The 19,692-nt window shown below is 52.4% G+C and overlaps 1 protein-coding gene across 2 annotated transcripts in view; it reads right to left on the reverse strand.

Moving 5' to 3' along the window:
- Positions 1-11,015: 11,015 nt before the first annotated feature.
- KDM4A (lysine demethylase 4A) overlaps positions 11,016-19,692 on the reverse strand; it is a 42,145-nt gene continuing 33,468 nt past the window's right edge. For both annotated transcript variants that reach the window (XM_067567857.1, XM_067567858.1), the window contains exons 18-22: positions 18,821-19,009; positions 18,028-18,198; positions 17,026-17,145; positions 15,684-15,776; positions 11,016-14,850 (exon numbers count right to left, since the gene is read on the reverse strand). In XM_067567857.1, the coding sequence (XP_067423958.1) occupies positions 14,710-14,850; positions 15,684-15,776; positions 17,026-17,145; positions 18,028-18,198; positions 18,821-19,009 (714 nt within the window). In that variant the 3' untranslated portion in view covers positions 11,016-14,709. The remainder of the gene's footprint in view (positions 14,851-15,683; positions 15,777-17,025; positions 17,146-18,027; positions 18,199-18,820; positions 19,010-19,692) is intronic.

Genomic DNA, 19,692 nt, shown 5'->3' on the forward strand with positions numbered 1-19,692 from the left:
CAAGCCAAGGTAGTTCTAACCTCTGACAACAGCCACGGCAAACCACTTCCTCTGACGCGGCATCTTCAGCGGCCAATTCCCGGAGCAGAACATCCCCGCGGCCAAACCTCTGCACCCGCCAGCCCCCAAGTCTCTCTGGGTGTCTCTCCTGCAAAGCACAGGTCACCAGGACTAATGCTCTGCTGGGCCTGGTCAGGAGGGACCGTCCACAGGGCTGGGCGCAGGACGTGCAGCCTCCTCTACACGCTGTGAAAGCCCTTCTGCGACCTTTGCCTGATCGTGGGACCCGAGTCACACACCAGAACAGAGGCAGACACCGAACCCCAACCCAAGCCCACCCTTCTGCAAGGATGTCCCAAATGAAGGGACAGTGGAGATCCACAGCCTCCCAGCCAAACCCACAGTGCTTCCCGCATCGCGGAGGATTTCCTTCGGAGGCCTCACGGCCCTTTCCAAATAACTAGCACATGGTTGCCAGCCCCAGCCTGCAAAGTCCCCGGCGTGTGGGACAAGCCTGCCCACAGCAGGACACTCGGCCAACGGCACGGACAGGGGAGACTCATAGCTAATTAAACCCGTTGTCCACATCCACCCCCATTCCCACGGTCTGTGGGAGCGCCGCCCCAGGGGAACAGGCTGGTGCCAAAGCAGCAATTACTGCTAATTTCCAGCGCTCCTTAGATAGGCTGCCACGCCTGGGGGAGCATCCCGGAGGTAAACACAGCCTCTGATTACTTGCCCTGAGGGCGGGATCCGAGGGCTGCGCAGCCAGAGAGCAATTACAGCTGGGTTAGACGCTAATTAAGCCAAACATGTCCTCAAGTCGCCCTGTGCCAGGGCCCGTCGGGCTCTCGGATTGCTTCGCTCACGCCCGGCAGCGGGCAGGGCTCTGGCTGGCCATGCAGCGCCTGCCTCCCAGGCTCAGCAGATGCTGGCCGCGCAGGTGAGCAACGCTGCCGCTGCCAAGGCCCCAACACCAGCAGGACGGACCCCAGTGCCTCCAGACGCTGCCGCGTGCGCTCGGAGTGCCGCTGTTCCTGCACACGGGCGGCGGGGGCGCCACTGAATCAGTGGGTCCCCCGACAACCCTCGAGACCCCCAAGAAAGGAGCCCACGCCCCGCAAGGTCCCCAGCTGGGAAAAGACTTGTCCAAATGCTCCTCTGCACCCTGTGCCCCCTGCCTGGGGAGCGGGCAAACACCGCCACAAACAGCGACCACAGACGGGCAGACCCTGGGCGCTTCCCCCCACAGGCAGAAGGGCTGGTCCCTGGCGCCGCTGTTCTGGGTCCCACCCTGGCGGGCAGCGCACGCTGTGGGAACAGGTTCCAGGCTGGGTCAGCCACAGTCAAACGGGGAGACGCTGGACTGAGGGTTTCTGGCCCGTCTTAGCCACTGTGGCCAGGCAACGGCCGGCCAAATCCCTTCAGTGCAACCACGGGGAGGGGGGAGGCCGCACAGTGGGGCTAGGAGAGATGGGGATGAGGGGACAGCACTGGGGGGCTCCCCTGCCCCACCACCAAACCGGGTCGCACCAAGGGCACCCCCTCGCCAGCCCAGGCGCCCTGTGCAGCCAGGCACAGCGGGCCCCGGAGAGGGGCTGGGTGCTGTCGTCCTGGCTGCTCACCACCCCCGTTACCGGGGGGCAGCGGTCAGCTCCGAATGCTTGCGAGTGGCCCGACAACGTCGACAGCGACTGCACAGGCCCTGCCAGCCCCTGCTGCCCTCACTGCGGCTGGGCTGAGAGGAGGGGGCCCCACAAAGTGCGGGTGCACCTGGGACATGCCCAGCTACAGGCCTCAAGGCCAGGCCAGCCCAGGCTTCCCCTCCCACCCCCGCCCTCGCCGTGTCTGAACCCCTCTATCGAACCGGCTCGCCCGCAGAGACGGCAAAGACCTTCTGCACTGGGGTGGTCTCCAGCGCCCCACAACCCCCAGCCTGCGCCCGACAGCTCTGGCCTGGCCACATCTGCGTGTGGAGCATCGGGACGGGGACAAACAGCTTCCCCACCATGGCAACCAGCACCGCCCGCAGGCCCGCGCACGGAGAGAGGATTAAAAACGAGCTGCTGGGCCCGGGAGCACGCTGTGCCGTGAACCGGGCTGTCAGAGCGAAGAGCCAGCACAGCCTGGCACCCACACACAGAACCAGCCCAGCCCTGGGCCCGTCCCAGCCCCCCCTCCCCCCCCACCAGGCGGCAACCGCGCTGCAGGGAGGCCATGGCAGTGCCAGCTTGTCACCGTTTAACTTGTGAGCCCCTTGGGGCAGAGACCCGTGTTTGTGCAGCACCTGGCACAGCGGGGCCCTGACCCTAACAGCAGGGGGTGGGGCTCCAGCTGAACCTGGGAGCCCAATGAAGAGCTGGGCACAAAGCCCAGGAGCTGGGACTCCTGGTCTAACCCCTCGAGCAGCCCGTTCCAGGGGCAGGGAACCCGCCACCCAGCAGAGCAGGGCTCTTCTAACAGCACGGCCCAGCCACAGCTTGGGGCCAGCCCAGCTGTGCACCACAGGCCGCCGGCACCCACACCCCACCGACACCCGGCCAGAGCTGCTCGGCCCCCAGGAGACCAGCGACCGTGCCAGGGCCGGGGGGCACCAGTGGGGGAGGCCCTGCCGTGCAGAGGAGGGCGCACGTGAGACGATCCTGGGGAGTTCATGCCCAGCCCGGGGGGGGCTGCAGGTTGCTGGCAGAGTTCAGGCACACAGACCGACGGACAGACGGACACACGCACACGCCGCTCCTCGCACACTCACCTGGAGTGCTGCTCCCGGCGAACTCCCTGCCACGCTGCTCCTGCAGCCGTTGCTCAGCGCCAGCTCCTGCTCCCACCCCCGGGCGCCCTCCTGCGCCAGCTCCTCGCTCCCGGAGGAAGGGGGCCCCGCCAGGCAGCCCAGCACCGGCAGCTCTGCCCCCGGGAGCCGTGCTGCCCTCCACCCTCAGCCACGGCGCTCGGCTCCAGGTACCCGCAGACAGCAGCTGCCCCTCCCCCCGCTAACGGGAAACGGGCCTTTCAGCTCGCAGAGCCGCACACAAAGAGCTATTGAGAGCCGGGGCCGCGCTGGGCCTCGGCTCCAGGAGCCATGGCTGCCCTGAGCCCCGGGCCGGGCCAGGCTGACGAGCCCTGCAACAGCTGCCCCGGCTCCCTCACACCTGCCTTCGGTGCCAGCTCGCTCCGACGCCCTGCCCGCCAGGCTCGCCCGCCAGCGGTGCCGGCCCCGCCAGCAGCACATGGCATTAGTATGCCGGACACGCTCCCCGCGGCCCAGCACTTGCTTCCTCTTCCCACGCCCCTCCACACTGCTATCCCGGGCCTGGGATCCCCCCCACGGCTCCGCCGGTGCCCCTCATTCCTGACCCGCAGCCCCCTGCAATCCCAGCCCTGCGCTCCTCTCAGCTCTGCCAACGCCCCTCAACCCCAACTCCCAGCCTTGGGCTCCCCCCCACCGCCCCTGCAGCTCTGCTGACGCCCCTGATCCCCAGCCCCTCGCCCAGGCGCTAACACCGCCCTGAAATTCTCACACAGCCAGGAGAGGAGGTTACCAGGGATCTGTCTGACCTGCCCTGCGCCGTCAGACACCTCAGCTGCTGGCCTGTCCCCACCCTCCGGCCCTCCTTTGCCAAATGCTGCCTGGCCGGCCCACTGCGGACAGCCTGGCCCCAGCAGTCATGTCTACCCTCGGCCAGCAGACAGACCGTTCCCCTCCCTCTGGCAAGGTGCCAGCACCTCCCAGTTCCCCTCATCCCCAGGATGGGTCAGAGAGAGGAACCGAGGCCCAGGGTGACCTGCCCAGGCTGCGGGTCTCACCCGGCAGTGCCAGGGACTAGCGCCCTAGGCCAGTGCTTTACCCACACAGCTAACCCCCCCGCAGCGCATGGGGCAGACGGCTTTGCCGGCCAGAGTTGGCTCAGACACACCCACAGCAAACAGGCCTGCGCAGTGGCCAGGGCGTGCGCAGACACCCCCAGCACGCTGCACCCACCTCGCTGGCCCGGGCCCCTCCAGCGTCAGGCTGAGGCAGTTGGACAAATGGGACCCGTGACCAGCCCAGTGGGGGAAGAGGCACCCAGCCTGCGGCAGTAAGGGGACCCATGGGTCTAGCCAGGCCAGTGCCCGTCTCTGCACCAGGCTGGTGATGGGACAGACAGCTAGGTCCCCCTCCTGGTGCCCAGCATCTGTGCTTGGCTCCCACCGATCATGCTGCCTGGCCAGGAGGAACTGAGAGCTCCTCCGGGTGCTCCAGAGCCAACCTGAGCCCTGACAGGCACGCGGACCCGCCTCCGAGCGGCTCTGCACAGCACAGGGTTTGCCATGGCCCCGTTTAGACGCCAACTCCCAGAGCCCGGGGCCACATGCTCACTGGCTGCAAGGAGAGATCACAGCCCGTCAGACCTAGCAGTGAAAGCGGGGCAGTGTCAGGACTCCTCGGTTTTACCTCCCCACTCCAGGAGGGCAGCGGGGTCTAGGGGGCGAGAGCTGGGGACGGGGCAGGACTGCTGAGGGTCTATTCCCCTCTCTAGGAGGGGAAGGGGGTCTAGGGCGACAGACGAAGTCCTGACTTGGCCAATCCCAGAGGCATGCCTCACGTTTCTCCTCGGTATCTCAGGGGTGAGGACGCAGCGGACCCTGGGAGAAGAATCAATACGGCCCGGCCCTGGGAGCGGGGGGATGTGCCACTGTCATGCACCGCAGTCACAGTCCAGCAAGAACAACCCCCCTTCCCGCCGGACAGAGGCTGCGTTCCTGCTCACCCCCGAAACAGCACGACTGTGCCAGGGCCCAGTGGCGGGGCTGCCTGGGAGCACAAGCTGGGCCTTGTCTGCTCCTCGCATGGGAGACGCACACGACTCCAGGGCCTGCCAGAGCCCCCTGCCCGCAGCAGCTGCTCTGCTGCCCCAGGAAGAAGGACTGGACAGATACCGGCGAGGGAACCTGAGAGGGGAGACCCAATGGGCCACAGGCACAGGAGCAGCTGCTCAGCACGCCCCAGCCACCAGGGCTCCAAGGCAGCTATTCTGCCCTCCGGCTTCGAGCCCCAGCCCCCCAGCATTTCCTCTAGGTGCTGCTGACTCCAGGCAGCCGGAGGCTGGTGTGGGGCAGGATTGACAACTGCTGCAGAAAGCTTTGGCCACACCAAGCCAGCGGGGCTGCACCCCCATGCTTCAGAGAGGAGATTTCAAGGCCAGAAGGGGCCATTGTGATCGCCTACTCCAACCTCCTGCATAGCACAGGCCAGAGAGCTGCCCAAAAATCATTCCTAGAGAAAAGATCTTTTAGGAAAACATCCAATCTTGATTTAAAATTGCCAGTGATGGAGAGTCCACGTCTTCTCTGAACCCTCTCCAATTTATCAACAAGCTTTCTCAAGCACCAGCACTGGACCCGTTATTCCAGCAGTGATTGCACCAGTGCCAAATAAAGAGGCAAAATTACCTCACTGCTCCAGTCTCATGTGAGGGGGTTCCCTGGTTTTTGCTCTTTCCCCTGCCCTTGGGAGAGCAGCTTTGGTTTGCGAAGAGGACGGGGAGAGACCCCTGCCTACAGCAGCCCTGATTAGTCAGTCACTCTCTCCCTGGAGGTGAGCAAGTGGGGCAGGCAACCAGTCAGAAGGCTCAAGCATCTCTCGTCACTGTGAGACTGGGCCCTGGCCAATACAGTTACTGCGGGAATAGTGTGGAAGTCAGCCATGCTGCCTGTGGCTCCCAGGGTGGGGCAGAGCTGAGAGGACAGGTCGGCTTTGCCATGTGTGTCCTCTACCCCGGGCACCCACGCTTGAGAACACCTGCTCTGTGCTGCTTGGGCATTCCAGGGCAGCACCAGGAATCCATGCAAAGCACATTCCCACTGGAGGCTGCCCAGCAGGAGCACGGAGCACAGCAGCTAGAGGAAGACTGCCCCAGGCCAGAGGGGCTAGAAGCAAGATCGGGCATCCACGTCAGCAGCAAGGAGCAGGGCGAGAAGGAAGCAAAGCCGTCTTTGCCGAGCTCCCCAGCTCCCAGCAAGGCGGTCGAGGGCAGACCGGTGTCACAGGGGCCAGGACTAGCGAGAGACCGGTAGCTGGAGTACGAACAGCGAATCCAGAGAGAAGCGCTAGGTGAAACAGGCGTTTCCAAGGGAGTTACTAGGTGTTGCAGCTGGAGCAGGGCGGGTGAGGATGGGAATTTGCCCACTGCCAGGATTCCCCTGCTCACTGAACTGCCGTGCTCTCTCCTCACTGCACGCACAGACGGAATTAGCTGGGAACGTTGTCTGCCAACACGCCTGGCCTGCATCCCAGCGGTAACGCAACCACGCTGCTCCCCATGAAAGCACTATTTTTTCCCCATGGTGCTTTAGCAGGGCCTCAGTCTTTCCATGGCTGGGGGAAAGGAGAAGAGCTATGATGCTCCTGGCTTAGCTCATTCTAGGGAACTGCATCCCTCCTCCAGTTCCTGTGGAAGATGTTACAGCCATCTGGCTCTTCGAGATTGTCTAGGAGCCCTCGCTCTTTGCCTTAAGGGAAAGGGAGGGGATTTGCCACAGACATTCTGTGTCTCCTACAGAACATGCTCCAGGGAAAAGGAAGTGACACACCACTCCTGCCCTGGCTGCTCTGCTTTCTAGCCCTGCTTGGAAGGAGACAGACAGGAGACTTGGAGCACCGCAGTGACTTGTTTCCTGACCATCCCGCTGGACCCCAGCCGTTCTGCATCCTTGACATCTGTGACCAAGGCGGAGAGAAAGATTCATCGTCCCACCCTCGAGCCTTCTGACTGCACATGCCTGTCATCCCCTCCATAGCCGTGTCACTGCTCTGAATTAGGGCACAGCCCAGCCACCCTAGGCAGCTCAGGGTGCTGTCTCCAGGCAGAAAGCTCCAGATCAAGACAGACCTGCTGCTAGGCCACTTTGTTTTGCTGGAAGCAGAGAAATGAGCCGCAAAGCAGCTGAACAAGGTCCCGTTCTGCCTTTAGTGGAGTTCAGATCTCCACAGCTCCAGTGCTGCACGTTCCCACTATCTAACCAGGCAAAACTGCACTGGCAGGAAGCTAATGACCAACGCTGGCCAGCCACCTTCTTCCTGCCAGCCCCCGGCAACATTTGGCTATCACAGGCCAGACGCAACTGTCTGCCATGGCGCTAACCCTGTCTGGTCCCACCTTTTCTTTGCAGATTCACTGGCTCCTCCCAGTTTCACAGCTGCTAGAGATCAGTAGCAACATACTCCAGTCATGCCCATCACCAGAGCATCTACACACTTTGCTGTGACATCCAAGACAAGCTACAGGATTCCAGCCTGCTCTGGCTCAGGACAGGTGTTTGAACAGCAGTCTGGCCGAGGCACAGCGCTGGGGCTACAAACTGCACATCCAGCTGTTCCGTAGTCCTGACCATGGAAGGGAAGTTGCTGAGAAACCGAGGGAGATAGGAGCAGTGAAGTGATCGATCCTGTAGGAGGAATAAATGTACCAAAGCCAGTTGGAAAATAAACCATTAACTACAGAGCCAATCCCCTAGAAGAGCTGCATGGTGTAAAACAGAGCCGGGAAATCCAAAAGTTACACAAGAGACTGACATTGAGAAGTCCAGAAATGCTTAGTGACGATCAAACTCCCATGAAACTATTCCAGAGGCCCCTGTGCACCTGGTTTGAAGCTACATCCAGCCAAGGCGGTGAGCACAGAACTGCACTCCTGACATGAGCTAGACAGCCAAAGAAGGACTTTACAATAGATTTTTTCACATTCCGAAGCTGTGCTCACAGATGTGGCCTGTGAAGAACCGGACAAACACGTGATCTCGGCAACGGCAGTAGCCTGGCAGCCACGGTGTCACACGCAGCACCTGGCGAAGGATGGTGCATCTGAGTGCAGCTTCCTAATGCTCCTCTTTGCCCTGGTTTAAATATGGTACCTGAGTGTACACAGCAGATCACACAGTGCATCCACCGTTACTGAACGGCCAGCTGTAAATGTATCAAAGTTCTCCACTTGTGGTAGCACCAATTGCCGCAGTTCTGTGGGAAAGATTTTAACCTCGGCATGAACTGTGGCACTGCAGATGTTTGCCTTTCCCTGGCGTATGGAGGCGGAGGCAGGGTAGGCTGTTCTTCATTTTGGGTAGTGTGTAGGCAAAGGCAGAAGACAAAGTTGTGGCTGGAAGTGATCCTGGCTGGGCATTTCCATATGCTCTTCCTTGGCTATCATTTAATAAAACAGGGTTACTTACCAGTAACTGTTGTTCTTCGAGATGTGTTGCTCACGTCCATTCCAATATAGGTGAGTGCGCGCCTCCATGCACGGGTTCCCGGAACTTTTTTCCCCTTAGCAGACCCCGTAGGGCTGGCTTGGGCGCCCCCTGGAGCGCCGCACTCATGCTGCGGTATATGGGGCACCGCCGACCCTGCGGCCTCTCAGTTCCTTCTTTCCGCCCCTGACGGTTGCTGGAATGTCTCTTGCTCTTTGCAAGTAGCTTCCCCTTGTAGAACTGGTTATTGTTAGTTTAGTAGGTAAGTGTTAAGTAGTGTTAATAGAGTAGTTAGCAATTGACTAGAAGCCCTTAGGGGCTTAGGGGGCCGGGCCATGCCCGGCTCACCTGGCTTTAAGCCTTGCGCTGCTTGCGGCGAGCCTTTTTCAGTCCGTGACCCTCACGATTGCTGCCTCAAGTGCTGGGAGAGCAGCATCGGAGGGAGAAATGCAAAATCTGCAACGCCTTCACGCCCAGGACTCAGAAAGAGAAGGACATTAGGCTGAAGGCTCTCTTGATGGAAGTGGCGTTCCGACCGGCTCCCGAGCCACTGCGTTCCACCTCAGCACCGAGCGCCTCCTCGGTGCAGAGCGCTCCACCAGCACCGGAGTCCACTCGACGCACCAATCACAACAGCACTCTGCCAAAGCCTGCGTCATCCCAGGCCTGTTGCGGGATGGCACAGTGGGACATGAAGGTGTGAACAGAAGACCACGTTGCAGCCCTACAAACGTCCTGCATTGGAACTTGAGCTACGAGAACCGCTAATGCCTGTGCTCTTGTTGAACGAGCTGTCAGAGTGGCAGGGGGAGTGACCTTTGCCTATTCGTGACAGGTCTGGATGCAGGCAGTGATCCAGGAGGAAATCCTCTGGGATTATAACTGTGATGAAAAGCTGTGTGGATTTTCGGAAGGGCTTAATATGCAGGCAGCTCTCCTTGCTGGAGCTGTGAGGTTTCGAAAAGAAGGCTGGCAGGAAGATGTTCTGGTTGACATGAAACTGCGATATCACCTTTGGCAGGAAGGCTGCGTGGGGGGCAGCTGGATTTTATCTTTGTAAGACACCATGGAGGGAGGTTCTGATGTTAGAGCTTTGATTTCGGAGACTCGTCTCACTGAAATAATCACTACAAGAAAAGCGACTTTCCATGACAAGTGAATGAGGGATCAGGATGTCAGGGGCTCAAAGGGAGGCCCAGTAAGTCTGGACAAGACTATGGGGTCTCAGACTAGAGGTCCTGGATAGACTGCTGGACTACAGGCAGACTGGAGCCACAAGGCCCTTCTAACTGAGACAGCCAATGCCACTGTCCTGGCTGCAGAGTTGGCCGCGTCAGAGGCTGCTGGAGAGGGCAGCACTGGAAGTGAGAATAAGTCCTTAGCTACTTGAGAGGCCTCAGGCATGGACGACACTGGGAGGTCTGAGTACCCTACCACTCCTAGAAGTTGGAGGTTGGTCCTGGATAGGACTGGAAACTATAAGGGGTGAGGCTATAGCCAACCTGAGTTCTGGGGAAGATGAGGGGCCCTGTGCAGGTCTTGGGTCATCCCGCTTCCTTTTTGTCCTCCTTTGGCATCAAGGAGTACCCTCTTCTGGTGTGCAACTTCTTATGTCTTTTCTTTGGCACCAGGGATGAAGACTGGTGCCTGGAAGAACTCTGTGCTGGAGGAATGCTTCAAGCCTATGCCAACTCTGAACGGCTTGGCTTGAAGGCCAGTATAAGAACAATTCCATCAAGAGCACTCTTAACCTGATGTCTTCGTCTTTCTTAGTACGGGGTCTGAAGTTTCTACAGATCCTGCACTTATCCTGGATGTGAGTCTCACCCAGACAGACACTTTAAGCCACTCTTGTGAAGATCATTTATGGGCATGAGCTTCTTACATGAAGTGCATAATTTGAAGCCCAGGAACTGGAGCATGTCCCATCCCTGGGGCTATGTCCCCCATGGGACTAAAACGACTAAATAACTAATCTAAAACACAACTATTTACACTAATACTGTAGTAATGTTTGCCAAGACAAGGGGATGTTCCAGCATCATCACGGGTGGTCATAAGGAACAGGGAGAATAGGGGGGAGGTGGAAGGAGACTGAGGGAAAAATTTTCTGGCACCGTGCATGTGGCACAGAGACACCTACCATGGAATGGACATGAGCAAGCACTCGAAGAACTGAGGAGGATTTAGGGCATCTTCCACCCTCATACTAGCATGCAGTGGTACGTAGTGGCAGAGGGCACTCAAATCACTCCAACAGGTGCCATTGAGGGAAAAACATTCTCCAACAACTGTGCCTGGGGTGTGCACACATCATCTCCGGTGGAATGGACATGTATAATCACTCCAAGAGGAACTGGGCTGTTTGTTTCGGCACTCAGCACCTTTGCTGCTGGCTGTCAACACAGCACCTAGGCACACTGCTCTTGAGAAAGAAGACTTTACTCAACAGCTTGGGCTGAATGTCTCATTCCCTTTTGTTGAGGGGTGGAGATGGCAGGTAAGAAAAGTCTTTGGAGACACCAGTAGCTTATTCAGACATTAAATAAAACTAAGTATCTTACCTTCCTGCCAGCATACTGGATTCTGAACTGGTTAGAATAGTGGTAGAATGAATCTCATCCCCTATTACCCTTCGAGAAGAAAAAACAAAAACAGAAACATACAGTGGTAAACTGTTAAGGGTACACATCTTAAGTCCCTACCATTAGCTTTTTTTATCATAGTGCAGTTTGAATGAACCCCTGAGGATTTCCAAGTTGAATTGTTTCAGATTTAAATCAGTCCAGAGATTGTTTTGAAGTTAATTATATTTATTACTAGATCAAATAAAAAAACAATACAGAGACTGCTAGAGTCTTATTCCTTCCCACGTTTGCATTAAAAAACCCAAGCACAACTGCAGATACGTCAAACAGGAGCTCAAATGGAGCATGGGAACTGGAGATACATATGTAAGCCTCAAGCTGGGTGGCCAGAGAAGGCCACCCCTCTCATCCCAGGCATTCCTCATCATGCCAACACAACTCATTTAATCCCAGATCAGAGTTGTGTCATTTAGAAATTGGGAAGGATGATCTTAGAAAATGGGTGTAACCATTGAAGTTACAGTCGCTGTCTGTCAGAAAGCCCTGCTAGTGGAGCAGGAGTTCTCCTAGAAGTCTGGTCACAAACAGGCATCTACAGTAAGCAGTTAGCAAAACAGGACACGCTTTTCCCAGTTCTAAAAAGGAAAAGGAAAACTGACCTGTCAGCCTTGCCCAGAATTACATCCAAACAATTCCATTTTACAGTCTGCTAAGAGACCAACCTGAATTAAAGTCAGACTTAGCACAAGAGGACAGGGGAGGCAGTCCATGATCTGCAATGCTGCACCACACGAAATGGAACGAACGAACGAACAGCTCCTCACCCAGAGATTCCCTATGGGGCAGGTTAGCATCAATGTTTGTGTTTTGAACACTTCTAAAAGTAACAGCCTATTTTAAATATATTCCAAAAGCACCTGCCCAACTGACATCCTAATGGCCCCTGTTCTGAGACTGGAAGGACTTCAGAGGAAGGGAACTAGGACATTTTCCAATGACAAAAATATTGTGTGAAGGAACCACACACCAGAATGTGTCACTGCAATGGTTAGTTTTCTCACAAGGTAGGACAGTGTGGAGACACTAATTAAATATTGTACAGCTGTTATTTTAAAGCTATTCTCTGCCAATTATATTTTAAAACATATGAATGCATGTCCCAACAGAATTTCAGTCTAAAAATTTAAGTATTTTACTTGAGTCAAAAAATGACATGGACTCCCTAACGTCTTAAACACGAGGCATTCTGATCTCACTTCAATTTATACACCTAGCCTGGGCTGGAGTGCAGGTCTAGGTCACTGCAAAGGGGATTACGGAAACCTCATTTCCAATTGGCTTATACAGCTAGATTGTTTATTAAGCTATATAGTTAAATGCAGTTAATGAGAAATAGGAAAACCTTCCTTTACCTAAGGATGCAAGAAACTCAGCAAGGATGGCAGTGGTTTCCAAGACAGTGCAGCCAGCCAACAAGACCAGTCTGAAGTCTGTTTCCAGAGAACGCTATGGGACACACCAGGTCAGAGCTCCCTTGCCAGAAGTAATACCGAGCACAGAAACTCTTGAAAGTCACTCAGTGCTGAGAGAGGCAGGTGACAAAGTATGGTGTAACTGAACTGGAACACTTGCAGAGCACAAGCTCAGCTGCCTTGTACTATATTGTCATTTTAGGGTGGAAGCATTCTGTGTAGATAGGCATTTGTACCAGACATGTAGTATCACCACCTAGAACAGAAACTCAGTCCATGCAGGTAATAGAGCAGCCTGGGTAGGAAGCCTGTACATCATTCAGACAACTAAATTAATACCTTTTGTGGGGTGGGGAAGCAGAATGGAGAATATGATTTTCAGTGATGAACAGGACAGCATTCAGCCTAGAGGGAATTAAGAATGAATCCTAAAAACGTTAGACAACTAGAGGGCAGATTCAGAAAGATGCTGGCAGTTTCCCCTCCTTTTGTTAGCCACAGAAAAGGCATCCAAAGGAGTTGCCTACTTGCAGCTCCAATTGATTCTCATTTAATGGACCAGCACACTTGCAGATACTATGAGTTTTACATGTCCCAGATTTACAGATCAACAATCCTGATGCTCACCAGAATGATTCATTAACATTTGAAACAGATCATGAGGAATTAAGTTACTGGGAAAATGTACAAAGCAAAAGCCCTTTAAGGAATCTGCCCAAGGCTTCAATACTGATTAACAAGGCCTTCTCCCACAAATTGTAAGAGAACATCCAAGAGTGAGTCCGAACATGAGAAATTTGTATGGTCACTAGTTACATCAGCATCCAGGTCCTACAAGAGTTTTGGTATAGAGAGGCTTCTTTTTCAAAAAAGCTTGTGATTTATTACTTTGCTGATCAAGAGTCAAAAGTCACTGCACAACACTACATGTTATTGCTAATCACAAGTTGATGCACCAGATTTCAAAATAATTTGGTTTTGTAACAAAGAGGAAACTGCTATAAATCAGGGTATTGTGTACACAAGGTCCCTTTACTACAGCAAAGGGTCTATGTCAGTGAAAATAGTTAAAGAAAATAACGGAGTATATTTGTACAATTTTTTTCTCAACAAAAGAAGTCACTCCATGCAGTTGGAAGGCATGGAGTCTGCCCACAGCCTAAAATCCCTTTCCCAGAGGATAGGAAAGCCACACATTCTTACACAATTGCTGCTTTAACCTAATGCTTCACTAGGAGCACAACAGGTGATGCATGGCTCCTGAACTGACAGCTCTCCATTGTTGGGCTAATCAAGTCTCTCCAATACAACTAAGAGTGTCCAATTAATGCTCTACACAGGATTTAAAAAACAGATGCCCTACTAGCTGTGGCATGGCAGAACAACGTGGCAGCACTTCTGCTTCTGAGTGGCACTACATCACTATTCATTAACAAGTACAGTTCAGTGCATCTTGTAACTGATTCCTATACTCAAATCTAATCATCATAGGTAAGAGCTTGTGGCAGCATTGCCACGGAAGTGCTAGGCTGCTACAGATACTGCTGCCCTGTCATATCCAATACTGAGGTGTTTGGCGCTCCAGGAGGACCCTTTGGTCTTTATTGCTTTAGCAAAGGGTATGCTCAAGTGCTCTTTGGGGGCTGAATGAATATTCTTGTTAGAGGGTTGCACTGTATGAGGCTCCAAACAGATTCCTATTTATACATAGGCACAGATCATTACAGTTAAACATGAGTGAGTCTCAAAATATAAAATCAGAACAAAAACTAAATGGAGGGTTAAATAGCTTGTCCAATAAGATTTGATTTTCACATTTCATCTCTTCACACAAACGCCTCCAATCTACTTGATTCTGCACAGCCCAAGGCTCCACCCTCAGAGGGGAGATGCTGAGAAACAAGGAAGTGGGCTGCTCAAGACAAAACACACAGATATAAATATAAAAAGGGGTTCAATGTCAAGCACCAGTAATACTGCCTGCTCACGGCAGGTGTGGCCATTGGGGAGAAACTCCCAGAATCAGGAACATTATTCATCAAAAACTATACACTATCATCCTGCAGCTGCCAAGATTCCTGGCTGAAGTTCCCAGAAGAGTTAGCCACCTGTCAATTTTGTTTTAGACAAGGAGAAACAATGAGAGACTGCTTGAGATGAGCTGTGGAAGGCAGAACTGCCAAGCTGGCTTGCAGGATACTTGTTCAGTGCAGACACAACTTCAGGCGAGGAGCCTGCAGGCAGGCATGACACTGAATGGTTCCACTGTCCAACAAACTCCTTTCAGCTACTGCAGAGTAATCAGTATTGTAAGCTTCCTTTTTAAAAAAACCCAGGTATTTGAAATGTCCAAGTTTGGCCTCTACTGTACAGGAGTGTTAGAATTCATTGGGATGTTGGCATCTCTTCTCTGCCATAGGCAGGGCTTACTCCATGATGGCCCGGTATAGTGCAGGTTCAATGTAATCCTCCCGATAGCGTGAGTTGATCACTCTTTGTCTCTTCCTCTCTTGTTTGACCTCCTTCTCTGTGAAGATCTCTGTGAAGCGCATATCTGAAGCTACTGACTGTAAGAGTAAAGCAGAATTAGACACCCACAGCATTGCTCAGATTAACTTATTAACTCCCATCCACATACATGTTCTCCCACGCTGCAGAGAACTCGCCTGGGGCATGGGGTGACAGGACAGTTGTGCACAAGCCCAAGTGACACTGCAGTGTGGAGAGTTCAACAAACCAACAGTCATTAGACCCACTGAAATCATTAAGGGGCAAACAAGACGTTGAGGTCCAAAGGATTCTAGCTCAATGCCAAATGAGGAGACTTGGGTGTCAGTGCAATCACCAAACAAACCACCCAGTAGGTCTGCAGCAGCCTCTGCCCTATGGAGACAGGCAACTTTAAGCACACATTCTAAGTGAATGCTCTGCTGCAGTAATGCCCCACACCTATCCTTCTTGGACTATGACACCATGCATGCTTATTAATGAGTGCTATATTTGAGCTAGGAGAGTCAGGCAGGTGCACAGGACCTGCCTCTCAGATCAGCAATGCACCTGTGTTGTGAACGGCCAAGGTGCCTAGCAGGGCTTCTGGAACAATGCACACCAAGGACACCAAGTCACTTCCTGGTGTGCCTCACTATTTCAGAGCTGCAGAATTGCACTATTCAAATCCCACAAGTGGTCAAGTGGCAAGCGATGCTGGCAGAATACAGCAAGAACTGTGCTAGGCCAGGTGCTGGAATATCAAAGCTCTCATGGCTCACCTTGCAACATCCTTGCTGCTGTGCACCAACAAGTTTGCTCCCATGAAGGCAGGCTACTCTCAGGGGAACCACATGGACTTTGAGATTATGGAGTGGACTTTTAACACATCTGCATGTCCACCACTACTTACCAGCCTTGATTTGACTCTCTTTGGAAGCTCCTCATCAAGGGTGTACACATCATCTCTCTTTGCCATCAGTTGGGATCCGTCTTCAAATTCCACCTAACACACAAACCATAGCGTACTGCAAGATCCAGATCCACACCACCACCACCACCGTCTCCCTGTCCAGTACCCAGTGTAGTAAGAGCTCTCTAAGTGAGCTCCCAGAATGAAACTTTCAGTACACATGTACTCTCTAGCATAGCAGATGGTCATGTGTAAGTGAGGGAGGTTGCAGCAGCTAATTTATACCTAGTATTGGGAACAGACTTTATGCAAGCAATAGTCCTGAGAGTAGCTGGAAGTGGCACAGCCCAGAATCTGCCTAGGATTAATCAGTAAAGGGAATGACCAGTTTTAGGAATAGTCTCAGAACACTTTGCAATAAGCCAGCCCCTCAATGGGAATCTTTACTCATCAGGCTAACTGGGTGCTTCAATGCCACTCCTGATGTTACCTGACCAGCAGAGTGGGGAGAAGAGGAAAGGGTGTACACAATTACTATAAAACTTAAGGTTTTTTTCTTCTTAACTTTGCTTCAGCCAGATTCAGCTACAGGAGTTTAAATATTGGGTCTCATTTTCAAATACAGGTAGGAAGTCAGATAAAAGCAGCCTGATTCTCGGAGGTGGTGAGCATCCCTAATCCTGCCAATTTCAGCAGGCACTGCTCAGCACCTCTGAAAATCAAGCCATTTTCACATCTGAGTCTGAACCTGGCCATGTTGTGCTGGCTCCCATGGTGTCTGGAAACCCAACAGTCACACTTGCATGGCTCACTGCTGAAGGTCGTGGCAGAAGGGCTTAGCTCACTGTGCAGACATTTAGTAGAGGTCAGCGTTTCCCAAAATTTACTGCATGGAATCTCTTAACAGCATAGCACCTGAATGATTATTTCCAGTGCAGAAGGGATGTGGAGAAAGATCCCACCCACTTGTACCTGGATATAAATCGGTGGGTCACAAAGGATAGCTCAGCTATAACAGAGTCCTCAGCACCAAGTTAGTCAGTATTTATGCTCCATCCAGGATAAAGGCTTAATTTTAGTGCCATAAAAATATAATCTCTTCTCCATGCAGCTCTCCTTTCAATATGCCAGGAACAAACCGCAAACTCCAGCCCCTTGCCAAGTGGGATTTGATTACAGGAGTTAGAGAGCATCCCTAGCCCTTGGCTTGCCAATAGTACCACTGTTCTACAAAACGGCTTCTAAAACAGACAATGGGGAGGTGTCTAGGGACTACTGTGATGAGCATTTTATCTAAATACTGAAAGGTGGAGGGCAGCAGAAAGGAATAGGAACTCTATACCTGGTACATCTGGATGGCATGTGATGCCACAAATTTGGCTCCATAGACTTGTCCATCTGTCCATCTCACTTGCACGACTTCTCCTTCAGCAGGAGGACCCAGTTGAAGACAGTCTCGACTCTGATGGCACAAGGTGGCAAGTTGGGAGATGGGGAAAAGCAAGCATTAACAGCGTCTATATGTGCGCACAAAGATTCAGCAGGGCCAGAGATCCATCTCATTTTTATAGGGCCTTCCATCAGAGTGCCAAAGCACCTTACAAAACAGCCCTTGGAGACAGGTTGATATTCCAGTCTAGAGGGAAAGTGAGCCACAGGAGTACCACAACTAGATCATCAGTTCACAAATACAGGGTGTGTCCTGATCCCAGCCATTTCAAATGGTCTGGAATTTGAAGGGAAAAAAACAAGCTTCTTGGATCCTTTACTACTTCTTGCTCAGCTCCAGTCACAGAGACCGTCAGTTACGACTGCAAATGCATTGCCTTGCAGTTTGCCCTTCATTACCCCAACTCCCAGTTCTGTGTGCCCCACATGGCACCCTTCATACACAGGGTGCCTCTGAAAAGGGGCCTTTCCAAGATACACAAGGCAAAGGGAATGCAAGTTTGATTCCAAGAACAGCACCATGCTGCTATTATCATTACTGAAGAAGATGGGGCTATCAATAGATCAGCCTGCATCTTCTGCATCATCCCCCCATGCATTTAGGTACAGAACGGAAAATAAAGACCGCAGCTAACTAAGGCCTGACAAGGACAATGAATAAGACTGCTCACAAATCAGAAAGACAACCAACACAGGCACTTTATAACCAAAGCATTAAGTTAGACAATGACAGGTCTAAGTGGGAAGAAACCTAGAGCTGTAAGAAATTCTCTACTCAGATGAGAGTACAGTACTTCCCACTGACACGTTTGCGCCTACAATGGTGCTACACAAACAAACAGTTTCCTTGTACCATATGCCCTCTAGTGGAGCAGCTCTTTTATGCACAACATACCACAATGTCCTCTGGATAGAGGTTATCGCTGAAGGAGCCATCATCAAAGTTGACTTCATAGAAGGTTTCTTTTGTAAGGCTGACCACTTCACACTGATAGAAACGACCATTCTTGTGCTTGCTGATTACTATCTGCCCAGCTGAGAGATCCTGCAGAGCAGCTTTAGCTCGCTGAGAGAAGAAGAGTTCTTGTTATACAGCTGAAATGAAGGTCAGTGTACAGGCACCAAACAAGAGCCTTGGTAGATGAGAGAGGACTGAACTAAACTTGTGAAGAGTTCTTCATTGTACATAGGATCCACCAGTGATTTGAAGTCAATCTTTAAGAGTTTTCCCCAATAGTATTTTAGATGCTTAAAAACCAAACCTGTTAGCTGCAGTCGCCAAGACAGTCCGGTGCATAGCTCAGGCCACTTAGAGAGCGACTAGCACTCGCTCTTTAGAGTTGGTTCCTCACGACAATTTGAGGACATTGCAGCAAGCCTTCTACAGGCCCATCTTGAGTAGAATGCTGCAGCTCATTTGGCAGAAGGGATGTATGGGAACATTACCCACTGGCTGGCCAAAAGAACAGGACATTCCACTGGGCTCCCAATACTAACTCTGCACATTAGTATCACTTACTTCTCTCTCTCTCTCATACAAACACCACCTAGAAATCCTCTTATTGGTATGAATCTGTCAAAGATAGTACCTCATCCGCCTTCTCTCTCTAACACAACCAAAGCTTTTCAGTTTCCCTTGATACTCTGGCCTACTCCAGAACAAATCCTGGTTGTGCCCAAATACTCACCTCTGCCTGGGATGGGATCTTATGCCTAAAGCAGGTAATGAAGACAACGAAGGGCCAGTCATCAGGTTGCATCATGACTCCAGCTGCTTGAGCACAACTGACATGAAAGGATGTAGGACAGCGACCATGAGAGCACTGCACACAGCAACCTGCAATTCTCTTCCTCCGCTTCTTACAGAAGATGCATTTCTGCAGACAGGAAACTACAGATTACAGCTCAGCATTGGCTTTCTTCAGCCACAGAAGGCTGAAAGCCTCCCCATGTTAGTGTAAATATCTTTTTTGTTACTAAGTTATGCCCATCACTCTCAATCCTAGAGAGGCACCATGATTTATCATATTCTGGAGAGAAAAGAAGGGTACTTGTTTTATTTTATGACAGGGCAGGGATCTCAGGAGTTAGAAACAGGCACACAGGCAAAAAGGTAACGGTCTATAATATACCAATCCAACAAGCTTAACAGCAAGCCTGTGAATTGAAATGCATGTAAGGGAAGGAGACCTGTACACGTCAGTCTACCACATTTCAGCAGTGACAAAAGTCCATGGCCCACTACAATACCTGGCTGTAAGTTATACAAAGATAGAAATAGACCATTGGGCTAAAGTAACATTGTATCCCATAGATTTCATAGAACCAGAGACAAAATTTCAGAAGGGAGAACTGAGTAGAATTTGTACAGATGCATATTCCATAACCTTACCCTAAAGGCAGAAGGCTAAATTTGGGCCAGCAGATCTGTGGTAAATGACGGATGCCACAAACACTGGTTTCTAATCTTAAAGCAGGATTAAACAAATGGAGGGAAATGCTCTAAAACTAAGTATTTCTAAAAATTAGTCGTGCCAGCCAGGAAGACCGATATCTTACA

Source organism: Emydura macquarii, unplaced genomic scaffold (genome assembly GCF_026122565.2).
Source record: "Emydura macquarii macquarii isolate MOO-44397 ecotype Brisbane River unplaced genomic scaffold, CSIRO-AGI_Emac_v2 contig_2805, whole genome shotgun sequence".
NCBI lineage: Eukaryota > Metazoa > Chordata > Testudines > Chelidae > Emydura > Emydura macquarii.